Source organism: Theropithecus gelada, chromosome 11 (genome assembly GCF_003255815.1).
Source record: "Theropithecus gelada isolate Dixy chromosome 11, Tgel_1.0, whole genome shotgun sequence".
In the NCBI taxonomy this organism is placed as follows: domain Eukaryota; kingdom Metazoa; phylum Chordata; class Mammalia; order Primates; family Cercopithecidae; genus Theropithecus; species Theropithecus gelada.
This window is the reverse complement of record NC_037679.1, coordinates 94,964,699-94,989,149: the sequence shown is the minus strand read 5'-3', so window position 1 is coordinate 94,989,149 and position 24,451 is coordinate 94,964,699. Positions and strand designations below refer to the sequence as shown.

At 37.6% G+C, this 24,451-nt stretch overlaps 1 protein-coding gene across 1 annotated transcript; it reads right to left on the bottom strand.

The window, feature by feature from the left end:
• Positions 1-792: 792 nt before the first annotated feature.
• CLECL1 (C-type lectin like 1) lies at positions 793-19,743 on the bottom strand. Its single transcript, XM_025403156.1, is given in 6 exon segments — positions 793-1,706; positions 3,891-4,022; positions 8,199-8,318; positions 8,320-8,369; positions 19,423-19,585; positions 19,588-19,743. Coding segments are annotated over 6 exon segments (639 nt in total). The 3' UTR covers positions 793-1,688.
• Between the last annotated feature and the right edge of the window lie 4,708 nt (positions 19,744-24,451).

The following is a 24,451-nucleotide window of genomic DNA, read 5'->3' as shown; positions in this document are numbered from 1 at the left end:
AAAGACTCTGCATCTTTTTTTTGAGGAAAGGTTTTGCATATTCTTAGTTGCATGCAAGATAGTTGTGTCATTTTAGGCAGAATTATGCCTTTGTTATCATCTTTATTTGGAGATTAAGTATGGTTTAAGGAGATTATGTATGAGTATCAGATTGACAACATGTGGACTGTGATGATTTGTTTTACATGTGGACTTGGCTAGGTTTCAGTACAGTCATTCAATCACACACCAGTCTAGATGCTGCTGTGAAGGTATTTTGTAGATATAGTTAACAGCTACAAATAAGTTTACTGTATGTAAAGATCATTCCTAATAATGTAGGCGGACCTTATCCAATCAGTTGAAAGTCCTGAGGTTTTCTGGGGAAGGAGAAATTCCACCGTAGACTGAAGCATCAACTCCTGTCACAGTTTCCAACCTGTCCCTCCTATGGCATGCCCTGTGGATTTGGGATTTGCCTAGGCAGCCCTCACAATTGTGTAAATCAATTCCTTGCAATCATCATTCAATCAATCAATCAATCACTCAATCAATCAAACAATCTCTCTTCCTTTCTCTAGCTCTCGTTCACAAATTTTTGGTTTTTTACTCCTCTACCTTCAGCATCCGCTCTCCCAGCTGACACTCCAGAGGTCCAATTACCATCTCCACCATCTCAGCTCCACTGCTGAGCTCTCTCCAGTTCTGGCCTTTATTCTGTCTTCTTGTTCTGACCTCTCTTTGGAGGACTTTCATCATTGGTTCCGATCTTGGCTCTGATTCTCCCTTACCATCTCAGTTTTTCTCATTTTCTCATGACGTCACATTGGGTCCTGTTCCTGCAGCACTCCTTACTGACATCATTGGCCTCCTCTCTGCCATCAGAGGCCCCTCTGACATTGGCCTGCACATTTTCACTACTTTTTTCCCTCCTGCCCACACATTGCCTTGTATCTTCTGCCTTCAAAGACTTTCTGGCCCCTGGGTTCCATTCATCCGTCATGTGTTCTTAGCTCACCTTCACAGTTGACTTGCTTATCTTGGTTACCAGGGCCTTCTCTGCCATGAGTCCTTGCTCCCCACATCTCCTTTCTGGCTCATTCTCACCACTTTGGTTCTGCCTCCCCAGCCCTTTGCATGACTGTATTTTATGTTCTTGTGGGACTGTCTTCTGCCCTCACAACTTGCCTTTTCCATGCTTTTCCTGGAGCAGGCAGGCCCAGGATCCTGTTCCTATATCTGTGTCTCACTCTGTCTCGGGACACCTTCTCTCATGATATTGTCTTCTCGCCAAACTTGGTCATCTTCATTTATCCCACTAATTCATATTTCTTTTATCTGCTATCACCAGTCACTCTTCCTCATCCTCCTTAGACTTCACTGTATCTCTGACTAACACTAACTCTGACTCAGACAGGGCATGGCAACTTGATGAACACTGTCCCAGAGAGTTTACCTCCAGATGATTCTATTTATTGGTCTTGAATTTCCCAATAACCTGGAAATTGACTGTCTATTTCAGCCATCTCCTGGCGGCTGGTGGCTGCCAAGAACTTGTCCCATCCCTCTTGCTCAAACTGGGATATCAAGCAGAGCTTTGTTCTCTTCATCAGAGGCTTCTTCCTGAGAAGACCCCAGAGGCAGGCATATGGATGCCTGTAGCCTCTATCTCCTCAGCACTGAAGTCTAGGAACTTCTATATGCATATGTCAACAAAGATTGGATTTCTAGATTTGAGAGGAGAAAGAAAATAATGAGATATCATTCCCAAAACATTTGAGGCAAAACCACTGAATGGATTATTATGGGACCATCCTAGAATCACTTGCTAGACTCCATCTTGGAATCACATGAGAAGTAAACCACAACCCCCATGTCCTTGTGTGAGCTGGATGCAAACCAGAGCACTGACACATCTCTAGCAGGGTCTGAATCCTAAGAACTTGGTGAACCATTAGCAGCATGAACAATGTCAAGTATTGTTGTGTCCATCCCTCTACCCGGCGAGTCCTGGATGATTATTATTCCTGGAAGTATTTCTGTGTTTTAAAATAGCTTAGTTTGAAAATTAGTGAAACAAAACTGGGCGCGGTGGCTCACGTCTGTAATCCTAGCACTTTGGGAGGCGGAGGCGGGCGGATCACGAGGTCAGGAGATTGAGACCATCCTGGCTAACACGGTGAAACCCTGTCTCTACTAAAAATACAAAAACTTAGCCAGGCGTGGTGGCACACATGTAATGATGATGGGTGTAATAAGCAGAAACCCTGTAGCAGTCCAGATAATTATGTCAGAGAGACCACCTACTGCATATATTCTAAGACAAGTTTTCCCCCAGTGCTAATGTTTTGGAATTGGAAACGTCTTATCAATGACTTGCAGTAGTTTAATGGGCAACTTTATTTTTGCTTTCTAATTGATATTAATCTTACACCTTATAATTGAAAGGACCTTAGATTCAATAAAATAAGTAAATATTTATCTTGTTTAAGCTTGTTTTGCTTCTCAGTCACCTACAGCTGAATTCACTTAGCATATTAAGTGATATAGCTATTTGCTGGAAAATAGTAATTAGGCATACAAGTGAGATAATAGCTTTCCTGCATGAATTACCTTTGTACTATGTTTAAAACAACCAGTTGACTATATGTGCCTGGGTCTATTTTGAGCCTATCTTTTCAGTTTCACTCATGTATATATCTCTACTTTGACAGTTCTACCTGATCTTAACGAACTTAGCTTTATAGTAAGACCTGAAATTGAAGAGTGTAAGTCTTTCATTCTGCTTGCTTTGGGTGTAGCTTGCTCTTCTTTTTCTGTTTTTTTTTTTTCCTTTAAGTAGATGCTTGGATTATAAATTCTACATTATCTCCTTTTCAAATATAAGCATTCAATATTATACATTTCCCTCTAAACTCTGCTTAAGCTAAAATCCATTAGTTTTGATACTTTATGTTGTTATTTTTATTTTTTATTTTTATTTTATTTATTATTTTTGAGACGGAGTCTCACTCTGTTGCCCAGGCTGGAGTGCAGTGGTGTGATCTCCACTCACTGCAAGCTCTGCTGTCTCCCGCATTCACGCCATTCTCCTGCCTCAGCCTCCCGAGAAGCTGGGACTACAGGCACCCGCCACCACACCCGGCTAATTTTTTTTGTATTTTTAATAGAAATGGAGTTTCACCGTGTTTGCCAGGATGGTCTCGATCTCCTGACCTCATGATTCGCCCGCCTTGGCCTCCCAAAGTGCTGGGATTACAGGCATGAGCCGCCGCGCCCGGCCTATATTGTTATTTTTATACAACTCAGAATACATTTTTAAAATTTCCCCTGATTATTCCTCTTTGGCCTATACATTATTTAAAAGTCTGTTGCTTAATTTCTAAATATTTAGGCACTTTCTTTCTTTTATTAATTTCTAGTTTATTATGATTTGAGATATATATTTTATATATCTATATTTCCCATATTTGTAAATATTTTCAGATTTTTATGTCCCCAGATATGATCCACATGAACATTTCATGTGCACTTGAAAAGAATGTATAATCCCTGTTGTTGTACAGAGTTTCCAATAATGTCAATTAAATCCAGTTGGTTGATAGTGTTGTTTAGTTCTTCTGTTTCCTTACTATTTTTTCTTTTTGTCTATTAGTTTAATTAGTTACTTAAAGAGGTGTCTCCAGCTACAATTGTGAATTTGTCCATTTCCCCTTTCAGTTCTGCAGTCTTTCCTTTGGTGCATGCACATTTATAATTGACCCTTGTTATGGGCTGTGGGGCCCAGAGAGTGGAATATTATGGGCTGAATTGTACTGCTCCAAAATTCATATTTTGAAGTCCTAAACCCTCAGTATCTCCGAATGTGACTGTATTTGGAGTCACAACCTTTAAAGATGTAATTTACTAACAGTGAGGCCATTGGGGTGGGCCCTAATCCAATCTGACAATGTCCTTACAAGAAGAAATTTACACAGAGAGACATCAGAGATGTACAGACATTGAAAAGATGCCTTTTGAAGGTACAGCAAAAAGGTGATCATCTGAAAACCAAGGAGAGATGTTTCAGAAGAAACCAAACCTGCCAACAACCTCAATCTTGGACTTCTAGGCTTTAGCTGTGAAAAATAAGTTTCTGTTGCTTCAGCTACCTAGTCTGTGATACTTTATTGAAACAGCCCTAGCATATTAATACAACTCCTTTATCATTATGTAATGTCCCTCTTTATTCTAAAGAGTGTCTTGGGTATTTGTGTGTGTGTGTCTTTTCATATACCTCTTACTTGTTTGTTGAAAGTTGTACATCTTCATCTTGTCTAGGACAGTGGGAATTGAATTAAAATGCTTTTGTACTTGGAAGTGAGCACACAGGTCCTTCTCCTAGGTCTTTAATGTGGGGTTTGAGTTAATCATTAAAAGTTGGAGCCAGGTGCGGTGGCTCAAGCCTGTAATAGCAACTGTTCATGACACTGCCGTGGGAGGAACCCTTGAGACCAGGAGTTTGAGAACAGCCGAGGCGGGGCATGGTGGCTCACGCTTGTAATCCCAGTACTTTGGGAGGCCAAGGTGGGCAGGTCACAAGGTCAGGAGATTGAGACCATCCTGGCTAACACGGTATTTAGTATTCTCTACTAAAAATACAAAAAATTAGCCGGGCGTGCTGGCAGGTGTCTGTAGTCCCAGCGACTCGGGAGGCTGAGGCAGGAGAACGGCGTGAACCCGGGAGGCAGAGCTTGCAGTGAGCCACTGCACTCCAGCCTGGGTGACAGAGCAAGACTCCATCTCAGAAAAGACAAAAAACAAAACAAAAAAAAGAAGCAAAAAAGAGAACAGCCTGGGCAACATAACAAGATGCCCATCTCTAAATAAATAAATAAGCAGAGTGTGGTGGTGCATGGCCTTCTGGAGGCTGGGAGGGCGGATCCCTTGAGCCCAGGAGTTCAAGTGGGCTATAATCACATGACTGCAGTCAGCCTGGGTGAGACAGAGTGAGATCCCGTCTCTAAAAATACAACCAAACTAAAAAGAGTTGGTTTGGGTTTGTGATTTGTTCTTGCTGTGATTATCCTCATTGTTTCACACACTTTAAATTCCTGTAGTGATAGCTGGTGTTTAATCTGGAGATTTGTTTGCCAGAAAAATATCTTCTGCATCCTGGGCATTTTAGTTTCCATTTGTGCAGTGCCTTGGAGAAGATTACTTGGCACATTCTGATTTCTCTTCTTTTTGTCTTCCAGCAGCATTCTCTTTCACTCCTTTTCTGAAAATGCTATCTTGGTAGTGCAAGGCAGTGAGTGGAAGGGGAGATTGCTGTTCTCACTGGAATTCAGTCTTAGGCACTGAGTGAGTGCCTGTAATGTTAGTACCTGGCCTGCTCAGGTCTCTGCCCCTACCCTGGATATAGTTGTTGGTCCAGTGTGTATTCCTGCCCCTCTTACAAGAGTAGATTTTGTGTTTTGGCTCTTTCTCCCACCTGCAATGCTGTTCCCCCAGGTCCCTAAGCGCAGAGATGTTTGTTGCCCTTCTCCCCAGCACACACAGTAGGTCTTTTATTTTATTGTGTAGATAGCAGACAGGGGAGAAGGTGCTCTGTGGAATTTCATGCCATCTCTGTATTTTTTTTTTTTTTTTTTTTAGACGGAGTTTCGCTCTTGTTGCCCAGGCTGGAGTGCAATGGCTGAGATCTTGGCTCACTGCCACCTCCGCCTCCTGGGTTCAAGCAATTCTCCTGCCTCAGCCTCCCGAGTAGCTGGGATTACAGGCATGCACCACCACGCCCGGCTAATTTTGTATTTTTTAGTAGAGACGGGGTTTCTCCATGTCAGTCAGGCTGGTCTCGAACTCCCAACCTCAGGTTATCTGACCACCTCGGCCCCCCAAGTGCTGAGATTACAGGTGTGAGCCACCTCGTCCAGCCACCACCTCTGTATTATCACTGTTTTCTCTCTCCAGGTCTGCATCACAATGGATACGAAGAATTTCTGCTTCTTTCTCATCATTTCTGTGAGAGTCAGGTGGAGTTTGTAGAGAAATAGCCTGGGCGAGGTGGTGGGATTCTCTAATCTCTGCAGACCCCAGGAGCTTCACACTGTTCTGCCACCCTACACTTAGCCCTAATCCATCTTTCAATTATCCTGGCTGAATTCTTACTGGAATCTGGTGTTGGATTTCTCTATCCTAAATAAGTGAGATGTGTCTCCTCTCTCTCGCATGTGCCTATCACCATAGATTTTGGCCAGTTGGTTGTTCTACAAAGTTCATTCTTCAATGGATTTGAAAAATACTGAGAAGTTAATTTGGCTATTTTCCATTATACAAGGGGTAGCAGCATTTCTCTGAGATATCTGCAGCATGGAAGTGAAAGCCATACATCTCCCTTACTTCTTTTTATGCCTCTTTCCCTGCCTCTCTGCCCTCCTTCTCCTTTTTCCTTCATACTTCTTATTTTATTTGCCACATGATGACACTTGGATACCCTGGATGGACTAATAATCCTTTTTTTTTTTTTTTTTTTTTTTGCCATTTTACCTTTAACTTACTTGAGAACTTGAGAATAATTGCTAGAAAATGATTTTATATTTCTTGGAGTAAATGTTCTTGTAACCTTTTATCTGTTTTTCACTTTTTTGGGGGGGAAGGTGTTTAGAAAGGGACATGCTTATGCATAAATCATACACTAATTCCTTTTAGAGTCTTGTTTATTCTTGAAAGGGAACAGTTGGGTCTGACTCATATATTTACTTAGGAATGATGTGAAGAGGTAAAGCTTAAACTGGAGGAAGTAAGTTTCTGTTAAAATGTGTTGTCTTAGACCACCATTCTCCTAAATCTGGTTTATTGTTTGCTGAGAGACATGTTTTTCTACATTTTCACATTTTTCCTTTTGATTGTGAGCAGGAGATATATGAGATTCTTTTTTTTTTTTTGAGACGAAGTCTCGCTCTGTTGCCCAAGCTGGAGTGCAGTGGCCGGATCTCGGCTCACTGCAAGCTCCGCCTCCCGGGTTCACGCCATTCTCCTGCCTCAGCCTCCCGAGTAGCTGGGACTACAGACGCCGCCACCTCGCCCGGCTAGTTTTTTGTATTTTTAGTAGAGACGGGGTTTCACTGTGGTCTCAATCTCCTGACCTTGTGATCCGCCTGCCTCGGCCTCCCAAAGTGCTGGGATTACAGGCGTGAGCCAGATATATGAGATTCTTAGTGAAGTCATTCATTGTGCAATGGCTCCATGCTATTATTTATTGTTGATTCCTTCGAGAACACTCTTTTTAGATGCTTTTTAGTTACTCCCTGCTTCCTCTTTCTTGCTCTTTAAAATTGAGCTCTAGAAGAACGAAGGTCTCTTATCAATTGCTAATTCCATTCTCGATTTGGCTCATAGCTTGCTGCGCCTGACAGAGTCTTACAGTTTGACATTTGGGGTAATGCTAGTTTCACTGAAGATATTAATAGGTTACTTCTCTTTTAGTTTTTCTTGGTGTGGATTTCTGTGAAACTCAGGAGGGACTTTTTCCCTCAGATGTCTCAACAGCTGCCCTTTTCTAAGTTCTGTCAGATGGCTGATGTTCAACCAGGTTTGTAAAGCACTGCTAGCTATCGGGTTTGCAGAAACTGAGCTGTTGGCGTAGCTTGTGATTCTAACATACTGAGTCCCATGCTGAGAACTCTTATTTAAGATTGTAATTTAACATACACGTTGACCTTATCACTGAGAAGGTTTAAAGTAGTGTCCAACCTCCATTCAGCAAAACTTCAATTTAAATTAAGGCAGAGTTAGCTAAATGTTAGCTATCCTCTGGAAATACTAAATCTAAGTAAGAGATACTGTTCTGCCTTCCCTTTCTCACAGCGTCATCCTTAATTTCAGCTGCCATGATATCTGGCTGTAGCCTTTATGAGCGTTGCAATAAACGTGGGTGCTAAAAGCATATATTCAATCTCTTAAATTTTAAAATGAATCTGCTAAGAAGTGAGGGTCCTTTGGAGACAAGAACTTAGGTATAAAATATAAGATGAATGTCCCCTCCTCCTAGCCAAGGGGGAAAAAAAAAAAAAAACCTCGAAGGTAATCATGTAATTCAACAATTCATTCAACTAATATTTGCATAGTTAATAGAACATGAAGTTGAAACTTTTTTCACATACTTTCGCCAAGTTTGTAGCACAAAAAATTCACTGCCAATGTGGGGGATGCTGTCATCTCTAAATGTCAAATCTCACCATAGCAGTAATGTCTTGAATCACCATGAGATATGAATTTTTCGTGGCATAGTCATTTTGACTTTCGTTCCAAGATTTCTTAGTTTCAGCAATCCAGTGACATTTTCCCTTATGCACCTTTCCAGTCTTCGGCAGGACATGATTTAAGGACAGTAGCAAAGTTGAAAGAAACTGGGAGAAAGAAAGATAAGCAATTAAAAGAAATGTAAAACTGTATCCTAATGACGTATACTAATTGCAGGGTCTCAAATTTGGTTATATTATGTGCTAAGCTTTCTTTGAAAAAAGTATGTGCTTTGTTCCAAGGTACATTTGAAAAAAAATTAAAAGAATTGAAGTCATGTGTATATTCATTAATTCATTCACTCATCCATCCTTTTTCCCTTTAATTTATTCTTTTAAAAATATATCATGTTTTGGCCAGGCACGGTGGCTCATGCTTGTAATCCCAGCACTTTGGGAGGCCGAAGCGGGTGGATCACAAGGTCAGGAGATTGAGACCATCCTGGCTAACGCGGTGAAACCCCGTCTCTACTAAAAATACAAAAAGTCAGCCGGGCGTGGTGGTGAGTGCCTGTAGTCCCAGCTACTCAGGAGGCTTGAGGTAGGAGAACGGTGTGAACCGGGGAGATGGAGCTTGCAGTGAGCCGAGATTGCACCACTGCACTCCAGCCTGGGTGACAGAGAGAGACTCCGTCTCAAAAAATATATATATATACACGTATATGTGTATATATATATAAATACATATATGTATAATGTTTTCTATAAGCCAGGAAATGCACCAGACTCTAGGATAAAACAATGAACATCCAAGCTTCAAGGAACTAAAACTTTAAAGGAAAAATAGAAATTAAAAATGTTAATTAGTTGTCCACTAGCACATCAGAAATGTTGGGAGTTTATATCACACTAGAATAGTTATTCACAAGCAAAATTTGTGCTATAGGTGGTCCCCCAAAATCAAACAGATTCATCTCTACTATCACACAAAAGGATCTTGACATCTAAAAATGTGCTCTTAACAGCTAGTTCTAATTTATAATATTTCCCAGCAAATTTAGATGATGATACAGGGTATTCTAGATATACCAATAATTTAGTATTCCTGTAAATAAATATTCTTTACACAGACAGACAGACACACACACACAAACACACACACACACATACGCGACCTGAAGTCATTGAAAGTAAACAAAGCCAGACAGATCCTGGAGGGGGGATGACACTTCAAAGAAGGTATGGCAGGGCAAAAGTTTATCATTTTTACAATTGTTAGCCTTAGGCCAATTTTAGTCCCATGTAGAGTGTGTAAAACATCATTAATAAACCTGCAGCCTTTCTAACCTGAATAACCAGAGAACAGAGTTAGAAGAAACTGCAGATGCTGAAAATGAAGAATCAATTCCATAAAATCAAAAACATAAAGGGGGTGCTCTAACTTGTGTGTATACTTTTTCCCCAAAATCTCTGACTGATGCAAGCACAAGCCAGGTTACAGTAAGAACAAGAGAACTGGACTGAGATTTGACCTGCTGCCCCAAAGATAGAGATTTAAATTTAAGTCCAACTATACCAGTTGCTTGCTAAGGAAAGAAAATTGGCCAGGTGCAATGGCTCATGTCTGTAATCCTAACACTTTGGGAGGCTGAGGTGAGCAGATTGCTTGAGGCAGTTTGAGACCAATCTGGCCAACACTGCAAAATCCCTTCTCTACAAAAGACACAAAAAAGTAGCCAGTCACGGTGGCATGTGCCTGTAACCCCAGCTACTCGGAAGGCTGAGGCAAGATACTTGCTTGAGTCTGGGAGGCAAAGGTTGCAGTGAGCCCAGATCATGTCACTGTACCCCAACCCTGGTGACAGAGCAACTCCATTAAAAAAAAAACCAAAAAAACAAAAAAACAAAAAAACAAGAAAGAAAGGAAAGTCAACACTTTCACTTTTTTTGGAGAAAAATATGAGAAAACAGAGACTTCTCAATATAATGTTTACAGTGTACAGTATATAATCTCAAATGCCTTACATGAAAAACCAGAAAAATATGACCAATTCTAAAGGAAAAGGACAATCAGTGCAGCCCAATATAAGGATGATGCAGAAATTAGAAGTTCCAGGCAAATATTTTTAAGCAGCTATTGTAACTGTGCTTAATGACATAATAGAAAATACGCTTGCAAATAATGAAAAAATAGGATACCTCAGCAAAGAAGGACAGTAGGAAAAAAGAGCCAAATGAAATTTAGGATGAGAAATATAGTAAAATATTTTACATAAAAACCGTCTCTGGATATACTTAAAAGCAAGATTTAACAGGAAAACAAGTTAGCGAACTTGAAACTGTCCAATATGAAAAAATGTTGGAAAATTTTTAGAGCCTCAAGGACTTGTGGAATAATGTTACAACATATGACATCCATAGAATTGAAGTCCCAAAACTCAAGAGAAGAGAAAGAAGAAGGCAAAACAGGTTGAAGATATAATTGATTTTTTTTTCCAAATTGCTTAAATCTATAAATTTACACATTCAAGAAGTTCAGCAAAGCCTAAGCAGGGTAAATATTAAGAAATGTATATGTATGAATAAGACAGTCAAACTCCTTAAAAGACAAAAATAAAAATCTTGAAGACAGTTTTTGCACATTACCTGCAGGAAAACAATTATGCAAAAATCTTTCATCATCCTCATTATAAACTATATGGGCTAGAATACAGTAAAAAATATCTTTAAATTGTCAAAGGAAAAAGTAACTGTCAACGAAGTGTTCTATATCCAGTGAAAAATCTTCCAAAAATTGTGGGAAATTTAAGGCATTTTCAGAAAATGCAAAGAACCCCTTGACAGCAGATAATCACTATAGCTAATGTTAAAAGAAGTTTTCAGGCTGATGGGCAATGTTTCTAAATGAAAACTTGAATATTCAAGGAAGAACATAAAAAATGGCAGACATCTGGATAAGCATAAAAGTATAAGATAAACAACATATCTTCAAAAGACATTTGGTCTTGCTTACAAATTAAGTTCATACCGTTGCCCAGCTTATAAAGTTCTTTCTCAGACTGATGTAATGTACCTAAATCAAACCCTTTCTGAATAAGTGTATAATTATGGTGAAAGGTAGAGCAACTATGTAGCTGAAAAATTTTAGGACATATTTAACGAAAACTATAAAAACTACATTTTCACTTCTCTGATAGACTAGATAGCTGGAAGCAGTGTTTCTCAAATATTTTTATATCATAGAATATAAAAAAATGATTTCTAAAGTAGAACAAGATAGCTAAATAATAGTTTATTTATAGTCTGTCAAATAGCAACTTTGTTTTGTATAGTTCAGGAACTTTAAGGCATACAAACGTGTTAGGGCATGCCAAGAAACAACTTTAGGAGAAACAACACTGTTGTTTCTTTGAAGACGTTTTCGCTACGGGACAATTATAACCTGAAATAATTAGGTTAAACATATTGCTTTCCTTGTAAGAAATGAGGAAATCGCTAATGGAAGGCACTTAGCTAGAAGCAGAATGGGGAGCAGCATTTGGTAAATGAGTTCAAAGGGCAAGGTGGCCCTTCACGGTAATAATCTATATATTGGTGCTGGGATTCTAAGAACAAGCTCTTGGTTACTGAAAGGTGATGGAAGAAATCAATGAGATTTTCATCAGTCTGAAACCTTAAAAAGGGCCTCAAGACATCCAAATCATTAGCTACACTCTGCCCTCTTAAAGGTGAAAATGCAATTAATCTCTGGAAGAAATCATCCTTAATTTTTCCTTATGAATCCCATTATTGAGGTCAACCAAATTTTAAAAAATCATCAAACACTTCAGGAAACAAGCCAACATATCAATAGGAAATCCAAAGAATGAATTTGGTCACCAAGGACTTTAGATATTTGAATAATCCTATGTATTATGAAAAATAATGTTTAAATCATTTTAAGAAATAAAAGAAATAAAAACTGATCACATAACAAAAAAAATCAAAAGTCAGTAAGTTTGAAAATACATCCCTAGAATCAAAAACTCTTATCATTGAAATTAAAAACTCAGTGAATGAGAGCAGATTAGGCACAGGAAAAGGGATAATTAGTGAATTTAAAGATATATCTGAAAATATTGCTAAGAATTCAGCACAAATTGACAGGGACAAAGGTGAAGTTAGGTGAAATGGAGGATAGAAAGCAGAGATCCACTGCACATCTAATTTGAGTCCCAGAAAGAAAACAAAGAGAAAGTAGAGAAAGAATTTGGAATGATGGTTGAATACATCAACTATGTTTTACTTTACATATTTTAAGTCTATTTTGCTATTTTAAGATCAAACACATTTAGATTTGATGTACTTTCCTAATCAATTGAAAGTAGAACCTTAGGAGAGGTACCTCATCCATCTATAACAATAGAATAAGGGTAAGAAAACAGATTTGGAAGCATTTAAAGCCAGAGCTTTATTTATTATCTCCCTGTGTCACAGATATAAGGACTACAATAAAGTGCTTTTGCTTTGGGGATAATGTCTCACAAAGTTAAGAAAAATATTAACTTATGTTGTATGACATAGTCTTTAGATTGTGATTGAGGGGGCTTGGGAGCATCAAAATGCAATTTAAAGTCTTAATGAATCCTCAGAATTTGATTCTAGGTTATAATTTGGACATGATGAATAAGTTATTCTAATATAATTGTTGTGAAAAGATATATAATGTTTCAATACAGAATTAAAATGTAAATTAAAATATTAAAATCAAATAATCTAAGAAAATATAAAGGCCATCTAATGACTTTTAAAATATGCAAATACATTCATATGAGAGAGCAAAAGAAAGACTAACAAAATTACCATTTAAAATTCTAAATATGTAATAACACTAAAAAATTGAAAAACCATCTGCAATGACCATGAATTTTAAGTGAAAGAAATTTTAACCCTAACCTGTACTTGCACATACCCCAATAAAAAACAAAATAAAATACAGTTATTTCAATGAAATACTTTTAAATTCATTTAAAACTTATGGTATAAGCTCATTTGTCTCATTTTGCCTTGTCCTTTTACATATTCATATTTTTATCATAATTGTAATGAGTCCATTAAAAGCAATGATCTAAACCATCTGTCTATTGTGATAGAGAAGTTTCTCTTCTATTCAGATATTGTCAAAGAAAATCAGGGCTACTGTTCATGCTTGGTTACTCAGGAATTTGGCAATACAAAATAACATTACCTATTGAGGTGGTTGTTCCAGATTTGTTTTTTCCAGTACAGTTTTTCTCTCTGGGCTAATTATACAATTTAGTATTGGATAATGAATAGTATGTCACGCAGTGTTGAACTAGACAACTAATGAAAGAAGAAACATGTTTTTCCAATTAGACGCAAAGCCCAGAACCTTTAGTTTGTAGCCATGAAGTCCAATAATACGGAAATTCCATATCAAAAGTTAAATGATTAAAAATTTAAGAGAAAGGCGGGGCGCAGTGGCTCACGCCTGTAATCCCAGCGCTTTGGGAGGCCGAGGCGGGTGGATCACGAGGTCAGGAGATCGAGACCATCCTGGCAAACACGGTGAAACCCCGTCTCTACTAAAAATACAAAAAATTAGCCAGGCTTGGTGGTGGGCACCTGTGGTCCCAGCTACTCGGGAGGCTGAGACAGGAGAATGGTGTGAACCCGCCAAGTGGAGCTTGCAGTGAGCGGAGATCCTGCCACTGCACTCCAGCCTTGGGGACAGAGCAAGACTCTGTCTCAAAAAAAAAAAAAAAAAAAATTAAGAGAAAAACATAACTACTTTTTCCAAGATTTAGAGTCTCCTTTGCACTCTTATTAACCTTAGCAATGTTAACTTTAAAAGAATTGGAAAAAATATGACCAGAAGAATAAGCACCTGAATTTTTTCCTGGAACTGTCATAATTACTTTAATAAACACAAAATGTCCAGCTCTGGATATGACTCATATTTAGATCATTTGTGTTTAGTGAGTTCCTGGGAATTATATCACGTGTCACCTGGTTGATGTTTTGTATGTTTTGGCTTTGGCTAATGATTTGTTCCTTTGAGATTCTGCATATAAATGCTGCATGTATGAGATAGAGTTAGCCCAGAGTAGTTTTTTTCTGCAATGAAGAAAATATTTGTCTTTCTGCTGGCCATTTAACTGAAATTATCTTTGATAATTTATAGTCTCACAACAATGTATATTAAGTTATTAGTATTGACCATCTAAAACCACATAAACATATCTGAAAGTAATAAAAGTAAATATTTAATAGTGCTTGCCATTTGCCAGGCATTAACACAAGATACCATATTCACAATATATTTAATTCATTTAATGTATTAAATATATAATCTCTAATTCTTATGTTGATACAGAGTACTTTTAATCCTTCAACATATATATGTCATAATATAGTGTATCCAATGCAAGAATTTTATTAGTGATGCAGCTGGGGTTTGAAAACAGGTCCTGGGTCTCTAGAATATCCATGAACAATGTTGCATTCTAGAGAAACTTTTTAAGAAGATGTTTTGTCTTTGAAATCTATTAGTAACATCAATTTTAGTAGCAAAAAAATCTGTTTTGCTAAAAAACTATTTTAGTAACGTAATATTTTAAAACTATTTAGTAAGGTAATTCTATTACCTTAACATAACGAAAAGAAGTAGAGTAGGGATTTTTAATGCTAATTATTTTTGCTCCCCCTACCCCCATTTTATAGCCCTAATTAGTCTATTGGCTAGTTACATTAAAGTAGTTAAACCACTTATCTCTCTGGGCTTCAGACTGCCCATCTAAACTAGACTTTGCTGATTTCTGGAGTCCCTTCTAGTTCTAAAGTTCTACAACTCTGCTTATTTACTTGTAATAGATAATGCCGTTCATAACTTACTAACATAATTCTCTAAGATTCAGTCACATAGATGCTGCATTGACCTTTTCTAGGGTTTAGTTTAATCTGGAAGTCTGAATTACTTGGAATGTATATCATCTGTATATTATCTCTGTTCTGTAGATATTTGTAAAGAACTTTTCCCCAAGCATTTATTCAACAAAACATTAAAATAATTGCCATATGAATAATTGGGCTATATTTGGCTATGTCCAAAGTACATTAGTATAAATTTATAATGCTCAATTGAATTGATTTATTGTAGAAAAATTTCTCACCTGTTGCCACAAGATTGATGATGCTTAGGAGTAGTTAATATAAATAAGCATATACAGAAATACAAGTCATAATTTAATTTGCTTTCTTCTGAACATGCTTTCAGAGACATCTGTGTATATCCCAACATCAGACTGCACTAGGAAATTCACTGCATGATCTTGATCATAAAATAAACAACTCATCTTGGCATCACTGCTCTTTTATCATTGAGATGAATTTACAGTATATATTTTATCACATGGTGGAATTCTATAGAAAATCTCTAATTTTAGTTGTGTATCAAATTTTACACTTTTTGTGAAGTCGTATCATATTGTTTAGGAACCATTTAAATAGGAAACACAGTTACAACAAGTTATGAGAAAAATAATACCTTGAGATGAACAAATAATATTAGTAATTACTTACCCAAAATATTCAGTACGATTACTGTTACCAGAAGGATAATATTATTGCACATCCAACGTTAAGGACAATTCCATGGTGGTGAGAATCTACAAAATTGAATAGATTTCCCTAGTAAACCCAGCAGGTAGTTCCTTAGATGGTAAGAGATAGGAGAGGACCAAATAAACTTTCTCACCTATCATGTTCCTGAGTTACTTTCCTTTGAAATATGTAGACCCAGCTTCTTGGTTTTTTTTTTTTTCCAACACAAAGCACACATATGCGTGTGTTCTCTGGTTTGAATAAATATGATTTTTTCCTTGTGGATTCACTGTATACATTCCCCAGTATTGATCTTACTTATGATCACTGTCTGTGTCTCTGCCTTATCTTTTTTCAGAGGGAGGAGTCTGCAGGATCTCGGCTCACTGCAAGCTCCGCCTCCCAGGTTCAGCCATTCTCCTGCTTCAGCCTCTGGAGTAGCCGGGACTACAGGCGCCCACCACCAGGTCCGGCTAATTTTTTTGTATTTTTAGTAGAGATAGGGTTTCACCGTGTTAGCCAGGATGGTCTCGATCTCCTGATCTCGTGATCTGTCCACCTCGGACTCCCAAAGTGCTGGGATTATAGGTGTGAGCCACTGCGCCCAGCCTCTCTGGGTTTTTATGTAAGACTGTGGAACCCTCAGGATTCTCTAATAAGCTTATTGACAACCCCACTAATTTGAGTTGATCTTTTCTGTTTCTCCGCTTACATAATGTATCCATTTCCTGTGATAGATCATTGTCATTCCACAAAATCATACATTTAAACATAAAAGAAATGTTAGCGATTATTTTAACACAATACCCATGTGTTAAAATGGATATATTCAAGTTCACAGTCACACAGTTACTTGAGAGCAGAGCTGATATCTAACCTCAGGTCTCTTGACTACCAGACTAGTGCTGCCTTCGGTATCCACACTTCTCATTGCATTTGAAGTACTCAAAAGATAATAAATAAACCAAATAAAAGAAGTTGTACATTTAACTTTAAGCTGAAAGTTTAAAACAACAGTCTCTGGTACATACAATTTACAGTACATTGTTTCCACTAGATACGTGACATAAACACACAATACACTGAGAAAGTACTGAAAATAGCTGATATTGAAATATAATCATATCAAGACTGATTAAGTGGAATGTTTATTTGGTAGATTATTATTGAGTGCATTGTTTCATGTTCTAGTTATTATTGTTATTAATTAAAACATCTTTAATAAGAATTTATTAATTTTCAAAACATCAAAAGAAGTCCACATATTTTCACTCATCAGACAAAACAGTCAAAATTGTAGGAGTCAAGTCAGTCACAGAAAGAATGTGGTGATATCACTCTACGTTTCCTTTTTTTTTTTCCTTTCTTTTCTTTTTTTTTGACAGGCTTTTGTTCAGTTGCCCAGGCTAGAGTGCAGTGGCATGATCATGGCTCACTGCAGCTTCCACATCCCAGGTTCAAGCAATCTTACTGCGTCAGCCTCCTGAGTAGCTGTGACTACAGGCACGTGTCACCGTGTTCATTTTTAAAATTTTGGGTAGGCATGAGGTCTCTCTGTGTTGCCCAGGCTGGTCTCAATCTCATGGGCTCAAGCGATCCTCCTGCCTCGGCATCCCAAAGTGTTGGGATTACAGGCGTGAGCCATTGTGCCTGGCCACTACACATGTTACTAATATGAAGAACTGAAATTATGGACCCCTCAATTTAGGAGAATAAAATTGTAGATTTCATAAAAAGACTAACATAAAAGATATTGATCACTCTTTTAGGCCTCCGAAGTAAGATTTAAGCCAAGCATAAATTTCTGGGGTAGTCTTAGTTCAAGCACAACCTCTCACTGATGTCCTGCTAAGCTTCCTGGTGACATTCCCTTATGCTTTGTATCTTGGAGAACCAATGAACATTCATCGTCTAATGAGATTCATTTATTTATTCAACCATTTATAAATTATTTTACTTATCAAGCATCTGTTAATTTCCTGCTCTATATTTAGTACTGTGTGAGGTGCTAGAAACACAAAGATTCATAGATTAGGTAGAAAGATTCAGCATTTTTCAGCCTCTGAAATGGCAAGGAATATGATAACCTTTAGGAGCAAAGAAAAGGCCAGTAGCCACAGCAAAATCAGAGAAAGTTAGGAAGTTAGAAGAGATCCGGAACGATTGTGTAGGACTCTGTATGTAAGATAACAAAAATCTAATCAGCCAACAACTCTTTCCCTCGATGATGATGTGACACGTGAGAACAAAAGTTGCATTTATCTAACACCACACATACACAGCACAAGAACAATATGATATGTGACTTCTGGTCATAAGCATGACTATAGGTAGTTAATTTCATCTTCATATAGTTCGTTTTCTCATTTTTAACATTATAAGATTGAACTAGATCACATTAAAAGATGTCGTCCCCAAATCCCTAAACTGGGAAGAAGAACAAGGTTTTATTTATAAAAGTTCAAACCATAAACAGAAAGGCAATTAAACCCTGGAATGCAGAGTCAAAACTATTGGTTTTCTTGCTTAAACTGAGTAAAATAACCTCTAGAAAAAAGAAACTAATTGCAGGATATTTTTGAAGCATAGGGGAATGAGACTGCAGTTGTAGTCCATGGTATTTTTCAAATTATGTTTCACTATTTCATAGGAAATGAAAGCACCTAAGCTGGAAGAAAAGAAAGTAAGTTAGCCTCTGCTGGGCAAAATAGAGAGGTAAGGTTTAAAACAAGAAACAAGATGCTTTTATGACCAGAAAAGGGCACACACTGGATTCATTTGATAAATATAAACTTTTGAAAATATAAAGAAGAAATACATTCCTTGGAAATATGGACAAACAAAATATCAGATTCATTCCACAAGGGCAAATGCAAAGGAGGAACCTTAAATTATTTAAAACACCTATATAAACTCTAGGATACAAAAATTCTTACCCTAGAGCAGAGAATGGAACTGTAACATGACAAAGAAATTTCCTTAATACTTCAGGGAATAGAAAAGACACTGGCTATGGAAATCTATAATTTTTGAGGGGGTTTTGTGATGAAGGCACCATGTTAAGTTGAGGCATATGCTTATCTCCTCTGGTTCCAGAAATATTCAATTACCTAGTCATTAATTCTAGCCTTTATAAAATTAAATCTAACATTTCATGTTTTCTTAAGTTAGTTTAACATTTTTATCCTGTTGATATTGTAAAAGAATAAATAACAATGTGAGTAAATTGCCACAGGTATTTTTCCCAGTGGAGATGAATTTATCATATTATGTTAAAAGGACAGATTTGACTGAGAGTGAGCAAAGCTGTAGAGCAGAAAGGGGTGATCCCGCTAGAAGCTGCTGTGTGAATATAAACATTCATCACAAGAAATCAAGAAATAGAAAGGCTGCGAAAACAGAGGCAAAGTTCTACATATTAAAATCAAAGTTACAATTTATTTTATGAACCCAGACATTTTGCTTCATTAAAAACATTCGCTCTTATTCTTAACATTCAATGAATTTTGCTTTGAATCTAGTCTCCTATTTTCAGTTTGGCAAATAGAGACACAGGATAGAAATAAAGGAGATTACTAGTAAAATTTTAATTCTAAAAGGCACCCTAAATCCAGCTTACCAGATCTCTGAAGTGGAGACGGGAGTTCTAATGGGGAAGTCCTAACAGTTTTGATGTCAGCATAGACTACATCTCCAGCCAGCGCATAGACCAAAAAGAGACAGAAGCCCACAAATGATGTCCCACTGAAGGAACAGTCATATTTCTGCAAAGAAACTTCTGGTAAGTTAAGTAAATTGAGATGACAGATTTCCTTCTGCTCCCCAAGTGGGTGGTGGACTTCCTCCATGAATAAATGACAAAACCAATGTGTTCAGTCTTACTAATCAGGGTAGCAGATTTCCTGAATACTTGTATGACATGAAAGAAATTACTAACCATAGAGTAGGTTCTTGTTTTTCAGTTAGTTTTCTGCCTAAACTTGAAATGCTTTTAACTTTTATTAATACCACAGAAGATAGCTCATCATTTTCTTCTATAGGCCACTTCCTCTTTTAGTTCAGGCATATATTCTCTGGCAGAAACTCTGAGTATCCAGCATCTTCTCCAAAGTAGGATAGCTGTTTGGAAAACAGAACAAGAAAAAGAAGAGATTTTATTATGAAAGTCACAGAAGCCGGGCGCGGTGGCTCACGCCTGTAATCCCAGCACTTTGGGAGGCCGAGGCGGGCGGATCACAAGGTCAGGAGATCGAGACCATGGTGAAACCCCGTCTCTACTAAAAATAGAAAAAATTAGCCGGGCGCAGTGGCGGGCGCCTGTAGTCCCAGCTACTTGGGAGGCTGAGGCAGGAGAATGGCGTGAACCCGGGAGGTGGAGCTTGCAGTGAGCCGAGATTGCGCCACTGCACTCCAGCCTGGGCGACAGAGCAAGACTCCATCTCAAAAAAAAAAAAAAAAGAAAGTCACAGAAAGCGGCACTAGGTCTTTTATCCTCCTCTCGAAATGCATTGTATATCTAGATAGTAACTTAAATATTCTGAAAGCTATTTGCTTTCCTGTATGCTTTATAATATTAACATTAAACTGAGGTAAAACATGAATTATACAGAGGACTTCTGAACTAAAAAATATATATTTAAGAAACAGAAATAACTCTGTTAAAATAATTCAAGATAACAGCATAAAAGAAAAAAAAAACTAATTTTAAAATGAGGTGTTCAGAAATTTACCATTGAATACAACACAGCAAACATAGATTTTATCTCCTATTTCTTCTAAAATTCCACCAAAATTGTATTAAGTGAATAAAAATTTGTAAGTCTAAAACAGTAACACAGAAAGGCTCAGGGTTCTATTAGTTAATGAAATATTTCAACTAATTCCTGGGAAATGGAGAGTAGATGGAGATGTGATCGTTGATGAAGAAGTAAAATGAGAGAAAAATGCAGCCAAAACCATGCAGAGGGAAATAATGGAGGAGAGCCTAGCCACCTGTGAAACCGTCATAGGACGTAGAACTCAGAAATGTCAGATATGAAAAATGGCAGGATCCAGTAGCTTATGACCAGTAGATTAACTGGAAATCTGCATATGGAAAAACTGGTTTACTCCATACCCACTCAAGTGCATTCTACAGAATTAATCTAAACTGCAATCACCCCATCCCTACCCCTCATCCAAGAAATTTAACTTAGGTTAATTAAATAACTAGAGAACAGATCCTGGCTTTGTGGCATTTAGGGATTCCTCAGTATAAAGACCAACCTCTGACCCTGGATGAGGCTTGAGCACTGACCTCTGTCTCTTAAGACTGCCATGACACTCTCCCTTTTCTGGGCTGTTTTAACTGTTTGTATGTGACTAGACAATACCTACTACATTTTGATCTCCATTTTATACATGAAAAACTGACTTTTAGAGGTCTTATTATCTGCAGGTGGTTACATAACCAGTACTTTTTTTTTGAGGCGGGGTCTCGCTCTGTCACCCAGGCTGGAGTGCAGGGGTGTGATCTCAGCTCACTGCAAGCTCTGCCTCCCAGGTTCACGCCATTCTCCTGCCTCAGCCTCCCGAGTAGCTGGGACTACAGGCATCCGCCACCATGCCGGGCTAATGTTTTGTATTTTTAGTAGAGACAGGGTTTCACCGTGTTAGCCAGGGTGGTCTCGATCTCCTGACCTCGTGATCCGCCTGCCTCGGCCTCCGAAAGTGCTGGGATTACAGGCGTGAGCCACCGTGCCTGGCCTATACATGTTATTTTTTTTTAACAAAGGTTATCCTATTATATTTTCTCACTGTGTTAGAAGTGCTTAAATTAAAATTTAAATGTATATTGATGGACCACAAGTCATATCCAAGTCTGACACAATAATTTATCCGAGACAGACACATAATTTTGAGATCCTGGAGGTGAATAATAAAGACAGTAAGTGCATAGAAGTATATTTCTCTTAATGGAGAGGCTTCATGTTTATTTATGTATATGTTTTCAGTAGTGGTTTGTGTCGTTAAATTTTTGGAAAGGAAGGTTTTTTTATATTTAGTTTGAAAAGAAGAATGTGCTTACATAGCCAATACCTAAATGCAATTATAAAAGTGTTTTAACATCTTTGTATGCTTGTTTCTTCATTTGTGTCACTTCATGGTATTTTTAAAAAATTTCCACAGTTACTTGTTATAGTTCATATTTTCTGCTTCTTGGCATGTTGGATAATTCCTGATTAGATGCTGGATATTATGGTTTATGTTTACAGATGCCTTGACGTTGTGGTTTTTGTGTAAAGCATGTTACATTGGTAGTCTTCATGTAAAGACTATCAGGCAGTTAACTTACCTTACATGGAGATACGTTTCATAATTTTGAAACCTGTTTTTAATTTTTGCTGGGTTATGAGCTAATCTCACCTCCTCTTCAGGGATAGTTTATTTCTGCTACCAAGGTCTGATGTCTCCGAAAGACCCTGGTGATCACTGATGACAGCACAAGAAGAGATTAAGTGTTAATAGCATTAAAATGTCAAAGATGCAGAACAGACAGTACAGTGTACTAAATAATTAATGACATTTTGGGGGAGGCTAAGAATAAGGAAGTTTTGCAGTTACAAAAAGAGGAAATATGTTCTAAAATAAAGAGTAAAATATTAGCTTAAAAGAAATCAGTGACTTCAAATACAGATTTAAAAAATTGAAGTTTACACAAAAGTGGAGGTACCAGTATTCTCTAGCTAGTAAATGATGTCAAAGGTAACTCAGAGACATTTAGTTGTAAGCACACGAATTTGCTTAAGAGAGTTTTGTTAACAAAGACAAGATGCATGGGCGAGAGCAAAAGAGACAGAACAGTTTTCAGTAATTTGGCTGGAAAGAGTTGTATTGTTCTTATGTACCCGAAGTATAGTTGGACTGAATACAAAAGTTGAGATCTGTTATCAGATTTCCTCTGAATTTTAGTTGCACTTTCTGCCAGATGACATAATTATTAAAAAACACAATACAATTTTGATTTCTGATCCTGTGTCTGAGGCTCAATTTTTCTATCTGGAGACTTTCAGGATCTTGTATTTATTCCTAGAATTCTTAAATTCTGCAGTGAGGTGTCTTTTAAGTCTATTTTTATTCTTTCCATTGGGCATTCAATGTGAAGCTTTAAACAGGAAACTCACACCCTTAGCTTCTGAGACTTCTTTTTTATACTTATTTCCTATTTTTCCTCCTATCTTTATTCTAATGTCTTTTTTCTAGCATTCCTGTTAGTGAAATCCTAGTGCTCTTGGGCTGATATTCTGCTATCATTATACTTTTTCTTTTACCTCTTCCTCTTTAGTGTTTATCATCTAGGAAAGTTCTCAAGTTTTCCCTCCACCCATTTTATAGAATTTGTTTTTTAAATTTATTTTCTTATAATTTTAATTTTCAAGGATTATTTCTTGTTGTCAAATGATCTTTTTTATAGTTTACTTTTTGTTTAAGTGATGTAGTATTTTCTTTCTCCACTCCTGAGATTATGAATTATAAGAATATTTTAAATCTTTCTTTTATTTTTACCATCAATTCTAATTTGAACTTCATCTTATGTGTACTTGTTTTTGTTTTGATCTCTACTTTTTTTTTTTTTTTAGATGGAGTCCTGCTCAGTTGCCCAGGCTGGAGTGCAGTGGCATGATCTCTGCAATCTCCACCTCCCAGGTTCAAGTCAAGTGATTCTCCTGCCTCAGCCTCCCAAGTAGCTGGGATTACAGGCATGTGCCACCACACCCAGCTAATTTCTTTGTATGTTTAGTGGAGACGGAGTTTCACCATGTTGGCCAGGCTGGTCTTGAACTCCTGGCCTCAAGTGATCTGCCTGCCTCAGCCTCCCAAAGTGCTGGGATTCAGGCATGAGCCATCGGGCCCAGCCTGATCTCTACTTTTATTGGAGACTTTTCTAAATATCTAGTAGTCCTCAGGTGTCTAACAGTATGCAAGACTGAGGTATTAAATAAACAAAGGGAATTTCTGTGTCTGGGATCAGTGGACATCACTGGATGTTTAGGCAGAAGTTATTTATTTCTTCTTAATCTCAATGTTTGTAGGTCTTTATTATTAAGCAGGTCAGTTTTTTCAAAGAAAAATTCTCCAATTTTCTTCTTGGGTGCCTTAAGTCTGATTGTCAAGGATATTGAGGTCAATTAGGAGATGGGTCAAAGCATCTCTCTGTCATTCAGAATTTCAATTAATTCCTCTGTCTTTAATAAAGCACTTTCCTCACTTAGCCTTGCCTAGAAACTCCCACCCTGGATTCAGCCTCCTTTTGATTCAGTAATGACAGGCAATACACTTCCAATCTTCAGTAGACATACAGGGTTGCAGTTTGGTTGTTCAAGGTGTTCCTTGTATATATTTTCTACTAATTCTCCAGTTTTTCCCCATATTGAGCCCATACTGTATTAGTTTTCTATTGCTAAATAACAAATTACCTTAAGCTTTGTGGTTTAAAACAATGCACATTTGTTATCTCATAATTTCTGTATGCCAGGAGTCTAGGCATGGTTTGGGTAGGTGCTGTGCTTCCGACACTCACAAGGCTGCAGTGAAGGTGTTGGCTGTGGCTCTCATCTCATCCGAGGCTCGTCTGGGGAAGGATCTGCTTCTAGGTTCACACCGTTGCT